The 13955-nt window shown below is 39.0% G+C and overlaps 1 protein-coding gene across 8 annotated transcripts in view; it reads right to left on the bottom strand.

Annotated features, from left to right (window-relative positions):
* The window catches only part of GRIK2 (glutamate ionotropic receptor kainate type subunit 2), a 603576-nt gene that overhangs the window by 426762 nt on the left and 162859 nt on the right, over nt 1-13955 (bottom strand). Inside the window, exon 1 of one of the 8 annotated variants that reach the window (XM_043542706.1) lies at nt 582-668. The exons of the other annotated variants lie outside the window; for them this stretch is intronic. Within the exon in view, the coding sequence (XP_043398641.1) occupies nt 582-591 (10 nt within the window). The 5' untranslated portion in view covers nt 592-668. Of the gene's footprint in view, nt 1-581; nt 669-13955 lie in introns of those variants that run through there. 8 annotated transcript variants of the gene reach the window in all.

Genomic DNA, 13955 nt, shown 5'->3' with positions numbered 1-13955 from the left:
TGTGCAGGAGTCTGTCCCCATGGATCCAGTTGCAAGATCTCACCCAAGAATAGCATGGTTAAGCAACTACCATCAACTTCTGAAGAGCAGTTCTTATACCTCCAATGACATCTCTCTATCTAATTTGCACAAGTTGTTAAAAGCTGCTTTACGCTGCTTTAAGCTTGCCTGCTGCATCCTTGCATTCCAAGGAAGGCCCTTCCTGGGATTACTTTGAAGATATACTGCAAGCTACTGCACCAACAAAATATCACAGGTTCTTACTCATGCAGTATGCAAATGCCTCTATGATGAGAATCACAATTTAAGTGACAGCAACACTTACACAGGGTAACTACTGTGCTTTTCACAAGCTTGCTGGTAACTAAACACTGACGTATCCTGAAACAATTGTGTTTTCTCAAGAGCTTATATTTTAAAGAAAACATAAGAAAATAAGAATACCAGAGTATTGTTTACATCTCAAAAGAAGTGCCAAATGAAAAAGATCCAAAAGCAACTATATTTGTGCTAAAATATCTTTTTTTTCTTTTATTAAAATAATCCTTCTAAATTAAAAGAACAATTTAAAATTATATTACCACGAGCCATAATTCTTTGGATTAATAAAACAGTTTTTTACAACCCTGGTGTGCAGGAAGTTGCTATAATTGTTTCTTTATTTCGAGGATTCATCCCTCTGATGTCTGGCAGTGATTTGTTTCTTTCCATAGTCAGACCAGATGGAGAATGGAACATTGTTTGTACACAGCAAAAAAGTGACAGCTCAAGGGAAGAACAAAAAATAGGTTTTGGGCTTTTTTTAAACAAAGATGGTATTGCAAAGGAAGGTTGAATAGCACTCTATTCAAGATATTTGGGTACACATTTTGACGTCACTTAAAATTGGCAATTGCATAAAAAGGTTGGTGACCTTTATCCAGGTTTCTTGCCTAAAGATGTTTTTCTGTCCAGTTTACTTTGAGCAATAGTCCTCAAAGAGCATTTCCTACTAGCATTCCGAAGTAGAGTGCCATTCAGTTTCCTCCACTCCTATTATACTAAAGGTCCAAGCAAAATAATGTATTTAATGCACATCTGAAAATTTAACAAATGTGAATTACAGAAATTGCACTTGGTAAAACCATATATATTAAAGAAATATTTTGATTGTGTAACATTTAAACTCTATGGGCCATTAAGAACAACTCTTTGATTTAGCTTAATTCCTAAACTACAGCATTTCTCTGTAAGGTCAGAAAGTAGTCTTGCGTACCAAATGGTATAATGGAGTTAACCAGCTGAATATATAAAATGTATCTGCACGCTGGTGTTTGGATGCTTTGTATTTCACCACAGATTTTACAGCTGAGCTGAGCACTCCTCATTTGCTAACACTATATAAAGCAATTGTCTGATATTTGACAATGTGCATATCTTTAAGGAGTGGTTTCCCTTGGTGAATATGGCATAAAAATAGGATATTCTTAATTATTTATATCACAGTAGCACTTAGAGGCCCCAAATGAGGCCAGATCCTTGTTGTGCAAGACACTGTATTAACACATATAAGAGACAGCTCCTGGCCTGAAGAGCTTACTATCTGAACAGACAACGGTTGGGGATGTGAAACAGGCACACAGAGGTGAAGTGACTTGCCCAAGGTCACACAGTGACTTAGCAGAAAAGCCTAGATGAGAACCCAGGATACCTGATTCCCAGTCCAGTTCCCTACAAATTGGATGACACTGCCTCTGAACATTAGCTTTATAAAGTTAAAGGCAAAGGAAACAGCCTCCACAATTTATTCAGTTTAAGCCCAAAAGCTTTTAATCTCTTTGCTATTGATGACACTGCACATGCTTGGGGAATGTCCATACCGTAAATTTTCACTTGCCATAATCCAATGTCAGTGCCCAAGGAAGCCTAAATTGTGCAGAAGATTAGAAATGGCATATAGCACTTCTCTCTCCTATGTCATTTTTTCAATTTCAAACCCATCCAGATCAGTAATGAGCAAGAGGTATCATATAATTGCTGATCAGTGGCCTATATTTGGCTTATGCCATAAAAAACCACTTGGCATGCACAGCAAAGGAGTCTAAGGTTAAATTGGTCATCTAGGTAGAGAGTGAGGAATATTAGTCAGACAATACAGGAAAGATTTGCACTGCCATGGACCACACTGTACCAGTTGTTTGGGTTAGATAACTTCAGTGTCAGGGCTGTCATTATGGTCCGTCTCATGAACACTAAAGAGATGCATTATATTTGATACATATATAATGTATTTGCAGTTTATATCCCAAGAAACGCACAGAAAGTGTACAGAATTATTAAATACCACTAGTTATTCTCTGGCACTGGTGAGTAAAGATATATGAGTGTGGGGAAAAGCTTGTTATTACTCTGGATAAAAAAGAATTCACACAAAAGAGAGAATTTTCTTCTATTTCACCAGCAGAAATGTTAGCAGCAGCTGCTGTTACCAAAGTGAGCAGATTTATAATTAAAAGAAGATTGAAAAAGACATCTATTCAGATTTCTTGCACTCACCCATTACTTAAGTTGCACCACTAACACAGCAGGTTACATTACGAAATGTAATATAATGTGACTTATGCAGCTGAGTGTGACATATGCAAACATGACATGTAAGCCCAAGAAATTTAAAAAAAGACATGTTTCTCTGAAGAAATGCATCAAATGTACTTTACTAAACACCATAAATAATAAGGAAGATAATTATACAATTCAAAGCTTTTTTGGAAGCTGTTGCTAGATATTTTCTCTAAATATCAAAGGACTAAACAACAGAAGAGTGCTGTCTAGCTTGAAAGCTTGTCTCTTTCACCAACAGAAGTTGGTCCAATAAAAGATATCACCTTACCCAGCTTGGCTTGCTAATATCCTGGGCTACAACAACACTTCAAACAGAATATCTTTTGAATATTTTCTATTTTAGAGCTATACAATTATTACTCTAACATTAACATTCATAACATTTCATTAATGTGTGTAAAAAAGTGAGTGGTTCTGAATCTGAACTGGAAATGCATTGGAATATTCATGTTGTAAATACAGTCTAGTGGGAATTTACATTAATGTAAATAAGCAACAATATTTAACAAGGCACATGAGGGGCTGTTTTAGTTATAGCAGAATATCAGACATGGTGTTTTGCTTTTTCGGTGACAAAACCAATTGGGTTCAATTCACAGAATATAGAAATAGTATTTAAAGGGGGAAAGTGTTGTACTTAAGCAGGGGAAAGTTGGAAAGTAAAATATTTAAGAGTCATGACCCTAAGATTTTACACTTTTATTCTTATTTGCAGCATTTTCCCTGCTGAATGATTTTCTTGTCAGGATCTGAATTGGATGTGCAAACTATACCCTTGACGTTTCCATTTTTCTTCTCACCTGCATCGAAGGCCAATGGGGCATGTTGAGAGCTGAGCACCCCCAGAATTCAGGATTGATCAGACCCAGAGTTTTGGTTCAGGCTCATCATTAATTAAAGTGATTTTCTTGCACTGAATCTAAAACCTAATATGTTAGCAGCTAATATGATAATTATGCTCTAATAAGATGTTCACTAATATGATAATTAGGTTCTAATTACTCTGCCTCTCAGGGAAAGAATTAAAATCTCTTTTTGGCAGGAGACTATAGCTATGTACCTCACCTGATTCTAGTCCTCTGAGAGACATACTTCTGTGAGGCCCACCCAAAATATAAGTGGGGTAAATATTAGCAGGCTGAGATATGTCACAATTCAGGGCAACTGCAGCTGTATTTCCCCCTTGTGGTGCACCAAGGGCTCCCAATATATGCTCCCAGCTCCTCATTCATCACCTATCTTGAGTGAAGAATCACATCTCTCCCCCTCCTGACTGAGGTTTTTCCTGTCTGCACAGTTCCCTGCTACTCTGTGATATCCCCAACAAGCCAGATTGCCTAAACAGGCCAGTGTCTGCACTTAGCCTTCCTCTTCTAAGGCTATGAACAACGTAATTGTCTGCAATTATGAGTTACCAGACAGATCTTTTAAGCAAGCACTTAAAGTGAAAGCATTACAGAGAAAACATAATAAAAGCAATAAAAGAACTTTCACACACTAATAAGCTTACTGAAGACCACCCTCCGCCTCCAGCAATGGTCTTTGGTAGGAGTCAGCCTTTTGAATCCCACAAAGGAGTATTCCTGTGGTTACAAGTTCATAACATCCTTCGTTCAGAACCAGAACACTACAAATAGTTCAGTCTTTCCTTTCATTCAGCTTGGGCCTTTGATCTTCAGATTCTGGGAACAGGTGATCATCAGCCAATTGTCCTCTCTACAGGGTGTAACTTCAAAGGATTGGGTTTTTTCATAACTGAGGGGATGAATTTGTATTCACCTTCCCCTAGATATTTCCCAGGAATTCCACTTCACATGTATTATGCCAAAAGATCATTCTTGTCTGCCACTTTGTTCAGTATAGTCCTTTGATCATCCAGAACCAATAGATAACATTTGCATGTAATACAATGGTCGCCAAAATTGCTTAATATTAATTCAATAAGATTTTCAAGGATATTGCAGGAAATTGCCTTATCTGTCACGCAACAGATAACTTGTTTTTCCCTAATTTAAGAAAACTTCCTCTGAAATATATCTGTGATTCTCACCTTTCAGCATCTGTCTCTGGTGCAGGGACTGCCTTGTTGCCTGTTGTCTTCTACAATGTCAGCATAATACTGGGTTTATAGTTAAAGGGACAATGTCAACTTAAATATCACAATTCTGTCTGCAAATTTTTGAACTACTTTGGTTACTGTTTAGACCCAAAATTACAATAACTAATAGAAGTTAGATAATAAAAACACTTATTTTTCAGAATGCTTACTTCAGGTATTAGACATTCAATTTCACCACTTCCCAATATTACAGTCTGTTTTCTCCTGTCTTTGAGTGACTCTGACACATTGCAAAAAGGGAAATAAAACAACAAAAACTGGACTCATGAATAAGTGTAGAATATGGAACCACTTTTAGTTCATTTTATTGACCAGATTACAAAGAAAAAAATTAATAGGTTTGTAATGTCATGATGGCAACACTTTCAATATGGTAGTTAACATATTTATTTTACATATTTTTCTGCATTTTGACAAGTTTCAGCCAATGGCCAATCTGTTTAGTGAGTTTTGACTATTTTGGCCTTTCTTAAGGATTTGAGTGGTATTTGAAAAGTAGGACATGGATTGAGATTTTGTATATCCTGATCAGTTTAATTCAAAGCATTTATAATAATCACTTTTCATTGTGGGAGATGGCTTGAAACCATCCGTCTATTTTTTTTTTTTAATATTCTGATTTTTTACTTCAATAGGATCGTTCCCAATGCATAAAGCTAAGTATGTGTAGAAGTTTTTATGGGATCAGGGCCTATATTCTTGCCATCTATTCTTATAATATGGAGTTTATTTGGGTACAAAAGATCAAAGAGAACTGCATCAAATATGAATAACAAGCAATGTTATGTTATGGTCATTTTTATTTATATTGCAGTAGTGCCAATCAAGGGTCAAGGCCTCATTGTGGTAGGCAAACAGAAAGTAATACAGTCTCTCAACCAGACAGCTCACAATTCAGGAATGTGACAAGGTGCACAGGTAGAAGAAATATCCCATTCATAGAAAGCACTTAACTGTGCAATTAGCCAGCGAGGCTTTACATCACAGAGGGCCTGTGCAAAGGGTGAATTTCGCCCTTAGTGAAATAAAAGTGTAATCCACAGCAAGCAACATCCTGTAATGCAAACTGTATCTAATGCATAATTTATCTGTTGCAAGAGAATATCTTCAAAATTGCTACCCAAATCTTTTCCATTTCATGTTCATAGCAGTTTGATAGATTTGTTTTACAGAAAAAGTAGTTTATCTACAGTATTTAAAATATTTTAAGCCTAGCTGAGAGATAGAAGTCCCAATAAATATTGCCTTAGTGACAAAGTATAGAACTGAAATATGTCATTAAAATTTATCAGCAATGGAAAGATCAGAGACAAAAATATACTTTGCATTTGCTGGGATATCAAAAACACAGCCACACTGTCAGATTGTAGTGCCGAGGCATAACTCAGAGAATGTATTGCTACTTGTGTTATTGACCTTCATTTTCTCCTCTAGTTTAAATGTTTAGGTTAACACAATTTCTGTTGTATTACAGAATTAAGTGCCTGTTTCTCAGTTTTCATATGAATAAGAGAGGAGCCAATATAGCATCTGAATTAACTAAAACCTCAAATTTGAAGGCTTTCAAATATTTTGCCTAGGAAGGGAATCAAATTGAAACACTGCGATCTGAATTTGGCTCTAGGTTTTGGTTCTGAGTGGTATTCAAAACAAGAGGTAGCTTATTTTTCTATTCTGTTTAAATGCATTGCATAAACAGCTGATTTCATGAGGTTTTCACCATTCAAGATGGCCCTCTTAACATCAGCACTTGATGTGTCAGTGCCCTACAACCCAAACATTAGCTCAAACTTAATGCAAAAGTTGGTTATTGACTTTTGTTGTTGGTAAAGATGCCAACTATTAGACTTGGGCAACATAAAATGCTATCTCCCTAAAAATGCATCTTAGCTTCCACGAATGCCCCACTGTCTTCTCTACAAGCACTGTGAACTAAGGATCAGGTTCACTGCTTATAAACATTAGTTTTACAAGCCAGCTGTGGTTCATCAGACTAGTACTTTCAACTGGCATACCAAAGTTGGTTCCCTAAATGAAATGTGAGCTGAGGAGGAGGACTTTTCTGGAGAGACCTACTGTGGTGGTCATGGCCATGATGGAATTACTGTGAAGGGGCCTGGTTATGTAGCAAGTCAGGGGACATTCAGATGGAAAACTAAATGAGGTGACAGCCCACCATCTGTGCTAGTGAGATGCCTCAACACCAACAGTCAATGACTGAGGCAAGGATAACTGAGACTTAATCATTCATTAACCTCAAAATATCGATGCCATGGCTGGTGTTGAAATGTAGGACTTGTGTGTATGGGCAAAAGGGAGGGAACAAACATTTTTAGCATGGTAAATATATCTAGTGAAGGCCTGAGATGTAAGGATGCAAAATTGTACTTTGCAAGCAGTGCAACTTTTTTGGTGTGACTCTTTTTGATGTATACCTGTAGAATTATATATCAGAGAGAGCAAAAAGTGCAAACTAGCTGAATGCAAGAAAAAATGGATGCTTCAAATAAATTATTCAATGAAAAAATGGCAATTTAATCAAATAAGGATTCTAACAAGAGTATTCAATCAGCTGTAATGAGAGAGATAGGGGAACATGTCTGTACTTACGCGCTTTTCTGAAGTGGTACCTAAATGACTGTGGTGTTCTTTGCAAAGAAGCAAAGATCTCTCATCTTCAACCACCATTTTTAAGATGCATACATGAAATGAAAAAGAGAAACCAAAACCTACTGAGTGGAGCTGCAACCTCCAGATACCGGGCTATGGGAAGGTATCAGTGTGCCTGCATCCCAAAATGGATGACAACCTTTTGACTGCATAAGGGACCAACAATATCAATTGTTTAAAAGTAGTCATCTTCTAAAATAACTGGGACAGAATTGTACTCAATGGGCCAGATCCTCAGCTGGTGTAAATCAGCACAGTGTCATCAACCACAACTTCAGCTATACCAATTTACACCAACTGACAATCTGGTCCTTACGCTGAGGGATACTTTGAAATGAACTCTTAAGACATGAAGTTACCGACCTAGAGTTGTACAGATGTCACTGTATATTTTCTAGACTGTGTAGCAGTATATGTATGTGTGAACACACATACCTACAGCAAATAAGAAAAAACACAAGCAAACAGTTAAATAGAATTTAGAGACACTGTTGCAGTAAAAGTTGCTTGTCCCAGGGAATACAATATATATTTGTAACTCATTTCATAGTTACAGTCCACTAGGTTTATTTTTATTATTCTTTTCTTTAGCAGTAGGATTTTTTATGATTTTTTCTTTTCCTACAGAGAAGTAAACACCTTCTTTTATATTACAGTCTATGCTGTTTTTATTTGTATGGAACAGGTACATTTATTCAACCATAAAACGTTTTGCTTCTATTAAAAAAATGTTCAAAGAAACATCAAAACAGCATGTAAATGTGTTTTATCCTCATACAGGTTTTTCCTTAAAACTGGTCACCTAATGATGATAACAAATGAAAAGAAATGGCATGAACTGGCCTTGCAGTAAAGGAAGAAATATTTTGTAAAATACACTCTCACAAATTATGGCTTTTCCAGCGCTACTTAGCAGCAATGCTTGCTTCAGAACTGACACAGGTGAAAGCAATCACTCCAGTGCAAGGGCATCCGGATTATTTTGTGGTATTTACAGTTATCTATACAATTTAAATTAGATTTAAACAAAGTCTTCTTAAATGACTAGCCAATAACCATTAGTGACTACTCTTAAGAGAGAATCAGGTTTTCTGACGTTTGTATCGATTTATTTAACCACTACCCCAAGTCTCTGCATAATGTGATTCGAAACAGGAATGAGTCAGAGCTGTGGAAAGGCCTACTCAGAATGAACAGTGACAAGTTAGTTGAAATGCTGCTCATGTCATGGAAACAATGAAGTGTGACATTTCATATGTTAAGTCTGGCAGCAAGTTTGCTGGAAAATAACATAAGACTCTCTCATTTGTTTTGTTTTTCTGGAGGGTGGTGATATGGGGGGAGATTTTTTTTTTTAATGGCTATTGCCTTTTCTTACCTTTCTAGAAGATGCTACTCATTTATGTGGTTACTTTCCTAATATTTTTTGGATGCCTTAGCTATTCTTTTAGTGTCTTTTACTACCCAGATATTTACAGGTATCCACATTACACACATCACAGAAATGTAGCATTCTTCTTAAACAGACATCTGATACACTAGTGTGGATGCAATCAAATAGAATATATATTTCCCTTTTGTGGTAATTAAGGCCCAACATCTGCAAGTAGCTCTGCACAGCCAAAACCTCACTATATCATCTTACCTCATAGTAAAAAAATAGAACACCTTTTTGAATTGCTTCCACCATATAGAAGAGTGTGTGTATATATATATATAAAGATAATACACAGTAATTATTGCTGACAATCAGACATTTAAACTTTGTAGAACTATACCTATCTAATGAAGAAGTTAAATGCTAATATGAGGGCTCTGGCTGGGGGCACGGTCTCTGGGGTGGGGCCGGTGATGAAGGATTTGGGGTGTGGGAGGGGGCTCAGGACCAGAGGGCTGGGGTGTGGGTGGTGAAGGCTCTGGCTGAGGAGGGCTCTAGGGTGGGACCGGGGATGAGAGGTTTAAGGTGCAGGCTGCACCAAGGCTGTAGTGGGGAGAGCACCTTTCCCTGGCTGCAGCAACTCCGGGGCTGGGGCCAAGGGGACAGGTGCCTCTCCTGGCTGAGGCAGCTCCGGGGCCGGGGCTGAGGGAGAGACGCCTGTCCCAGTCTGTGCAACCCTTGATAGTCTGCTGCGCAGCTGCACATCATAGAGGGAACTTAGAGGGTAAGTTTTTTGTCCCTTTTCAAGGAACATGATGGGAGTTTTGAAGATTAGATGTTTTTACAGCATGATGAAATATCTTCATGACCTTAATTCTCTACTCTGTTCAAGCTGCATTTGGACAGAATGGGACTCGCAGGGAGGCAGTAGTGGCTCCCTGACCCTGAGCAGCCTGGCCTCAGCACAGAAGTAAACAGCTGACTGGTGCTAGGGAAAGACTGGGTGTAGTGGCCTCTCCACTTCCCACACTTGAATGCCCCCTCCCTCCCTTTACCCTAGATCAGTGGTTCCCAAACTTGTTCTGCTGCTTGTGCAGGGAAAGCCCCTGGCGGGCCGGGCCGGTTTGTTTACCGGCTGAACCTGCGGACGCGGCAGATCACGGCTCCCAGTGGCTGCGGTTCGCTGCTCTAGGCCAATGGGAGCTGCTGGAAGTGGCACGGGCCGAGGGACGTACTGGCCTCTGCTTCCAGCAGGTCTCATTGGCCTGGAGCAGCGAACTGCGGCTACTGGGAGCTGCAATCGACCAAACCTGCGGACGCGGCAGGTAAACAAACCAGCCCGGCCCACCAGGGGCTTTCCCTGCACAAGCGGCGGAACAAGTTTGGGAATCACTGCCCTAGAGAGACTTGATGGAGATTAACTATTACAAGAGCTACATAATGGCCTTAACAGACCCCAGAATCTAGCCCACATACCTGATGTATCCTTAACTAGTTAAAACTATATATCTTTTAAACACACAATATCTATGTTAAAAGAATTAAGGCTACAAAGTGAAGAACTCAGAAATTAGGTACTGTGTGAATAAACATTGCCTGTGCAACCTTAATTCGGCAGCCTTTAATTACATGATCACATAATATTGTTTTCCACAGGACCCCTCTCTCAGTCAGTGTACAGGATGGATGGTAGTTGTTAGTGAAATGAGCAGGCTGACTCAGAGGCAGATTGAGTAGACGGGCTTCTTTGTTGCGGGGCTTGTTCCCCTCAACACAACTGTCGAGTAAGCACTGGATTGGTTACATCACACTCTTTTTATTTAAGTTAGTATGTAAACGCCTACATCTGCTACAACACCCCAAAAACCCTTATTAAGTAATAGAAACACCCATACTATGATTATACCCACCCCTATTGACTGATTACAGGATCACGCATATTATACACACATTTTTACCTTGAAAATACATTTCTTTGCAGTGACTGTTGCAACAAGTTCCGTTAATCAGCAGTTCTCAGAGGAGGGAGGAAGGGGCCATGAGCAGTTCTCAGGGGAGGGAGGGGGAGATAACACTTCTTTACACAAAGGTATCCATTAGACATCCATTCCTTATGCAGCTGCAACATTTATTTATCTCCAATAAGCTGAAAGGGAGGGTGAGGGATGACACTTATCTATCAAGCGATGACCGTGACTGCCTGTGACTCTACTCCCTAATACTACACCAGCACACCAGCGATCTCCCAGCTCTCTACTTAACCCTTATGTATCCCAACACTAGTCCCTTAATGAACAGCTAGTCAATATTCTGTTTTCTCCTGTTGTTCAGTTTGTGGCTCTGGGCCTTATTTACTGCATACTATTCAAACCCTGCTCTGAAGGCAGAATTATTGCTTTCCGCATAGGCTTTTCTATGATGCTTACAACTGTAGCATCTGAGTTCTTCACTAACGTTAATTTGTTTTCAGAATCCCCTTTTGAGATGGGGATATAGTTATCCTCGTTTTATAGATGGGGAACTGAGGCACAGAGAAGTCAAAAAGTTTCCACTAATTTGGGGTGTCCACTTTGAGACACCTAGGACGTGATTTTTCAGAGTACGTGCCATTTTATACATTCAAAGCACAGTTCCCACTGACTCAATTGCAGCTATGAGTGCTCCGCACTTCTACAAATCGGACTAGGGAGGGAGATGGTTGTCTATAGGGCGCCTGCTTCCTTTGTTGCAGAGGTTGGAAGGTGTGTAATGAATGAGGCAGGGGACTGTAGGAAGAGAAAGAACAATCTCATAGTTAACGCAGATTAATGCTGCCCTCAAGACTTGGATTCTATCCCTGCCTCTGCCACAGAGCTCCTGTGTGATGCTGGGCAAGTCACTTAAACCAAACTTTTCAGAGGTGGTCACTAATTGTATGTTCCTCTAATTGTATTTTCTGTGTGCCCAACTTGAGACCCTGGAGTCTTTTTGAGATTGTGGCATTTTTTGCTCAAAGACAAACCACTTTATACTCAGGATTTGGGACTGATGATGACGACAACGAGTGCCACAGCCTGAGCTTGGTGTAGACCACTGGAGTGGAGAAAGGTTGCTCTTTCCATAGCAACTTGATTGTTTTGTGGCAGACAGTTTGCTGTGATGCTGCCAATGACAATCTTGTAATAGATGAGTTCTTTGGCAAGAGAAGTCTTGTACGCAGTGCTTTTCAATGGTAGCACGTTCCATGGGGCAACACAGAACATACCATGAAGGTGAGATTTGGACTCCCAGGAAGCTGGGGTCATCAGGGCTGTGCTTTCTTTAAGTGGGGTTTGAGTCACACCCATCCTACACATGCAAAACATACCCCTCCAGCTGGAGTTGGTTACAGCAGGGGCTTTAAACCTGGAGCTATTGTTGCAGTCTGTCATGACTGGTTGCCCCTTCATTCCACTCTGCCTCCTTAGGACTGGGGACACATACAGGGGTTCTATTTTGTGGGATACTCCACCCCTTTCCCAGAAGTTCTTTTGCCAGATGCTGTTGTTTCCTGAGGGTATGGATGACCTTTACAAAGATCTAGTTTTTCTGCTGCCCTATGCAGTCCACACACCTAAAGTTGTGACCTATCCACCTTCAGCACCATTGGGAACTTGACCATTGTCCACAGGGTCCATTGTTGGCCTTACCTCATTATCCTGAGCAGGAGTCTTTATCATCTATTAGTTACTAGGACCAGTCAGACCCAAGGCTCACCTAGGCAGGGATGACCATACCCTGAAGTAGAGCTTTGTATACCACTACTTACTCACTACCAACATCCTTTAGTGAAATATAATATGGGGTGGACCTTCCCCTATGTCATAATTTTGCTAAACCAAATAAAATATGGCTGTTTTGATAGGTGAAGTGGACACAAATAGAATATTATATTTGAGCTGCAATTACTAAGTGAACTACAGAAACTGAGATTAACTGAATAGAACAATAATGAAAGTTAGTAATAGCATGCTGATCAGGTAGAGAAACACACAGTTGATCGATGATGATGGTAATAAGATTCCTATTAGAATTTCCGTCTACAAAGTGATCAATCACTACAGTCATCTATTTCAAAGTTATCACAATTTTTTCTTTGCACAAAAAGACTATCAACTGTATCCCTCTTTAGTTTCACCCTGCATTTCTTGCCTGTGGAGTTTTTTAGGGTTGGAACAGACAAAAAGGAAGTATGTAATGCTGGAATGCAGGTATATTTGCTAATGGGTGATTTAGGCACATAACAGCACTTTGCAAGTGCATAGTTGGAATAGATGCTGTTTGAGGATCCAAACTTGGAAAGAGATGTACTGCTACAGACCAGATCTTTGCAGAGTGTCATTGATTAGAATGGGACTTCATACGAGCATAAGTGTTTGTACCCATGCATCTATTTGCATGATCAGTGCCCTAAAAAAAGAGTATCTCCACTGCTGCCAGATCTGCATCTGTCCCTCCTGTACTGTTGCCAGGTCTGCATCTGTTCCGCTCTGTAATGCTTGTTATGTAAATCATGTCAATGAATACTTTTCCAGTAGTGCTTTTATTTTTTCTTTGCTTTTAACATAATCTGGCATTAGTTATAGATTGTTAGAAAGGCAATGAACCAAGTAATTAAAAGTTCAATTATGTTTTGTTAAAACCTAAGAAACTTACAAGCAACCAATTATTTTCTTGGAATTTATTTAGCATCTGTTTATAGTATATATTCTGTAACCAAGGGTATACAGAGTTCTTTTGAATAAAAGAACGGGTTGCTAATTGTGGGATTTCATGCAGCACCTTTAATCAGAAATGCATGTGAATGTTAAATTTGTGAATAATATACATTAACTTTAACACAAATGCACTGTAAAATATTTTACCACAGTCTAATATTAGCACAGAGAGAATTTATAGCACATAATTTATTCTATTGTGCATGAATTGTCCATCTGTAGCTTTTAATTTTCTCAAATATAATTTTTATTGAAAATTTCCCAGATTTCTTTGAATAATTCTTGCTCTATAGACTATTTACAAAATGTTCACTGTACTCAGTGTTTGACATTCAAGCTGTATCAGATAGTTTAGTTCAGACAAATAAATACAATTTGGGGCACTACAGTTTATGGTCTGGTTTCTATTTCCTGAATAGATGAGATCACCTAAAATGAGATTTCTGGTGTA

This window comes from Chelonia mydas, chromosome 3, assembly GCF_015237465.2.
Source record: "Chelonia mydas isolate rCheMyd1 chromosome 3, rCheMyd1.pri.v2, whole genome shotgun sequence".
Taxonomy (NCBI): domain Eukaryota; kingdom Metazoa; phylum Chordata; order Testudines; family Cheloniidae; genus Chelonia; species Chelonia mydas.
Note: the sequence above shows the minus strand (reverse complement) of the source record. Positions and strands in the feature narration are given on the sequence as shown.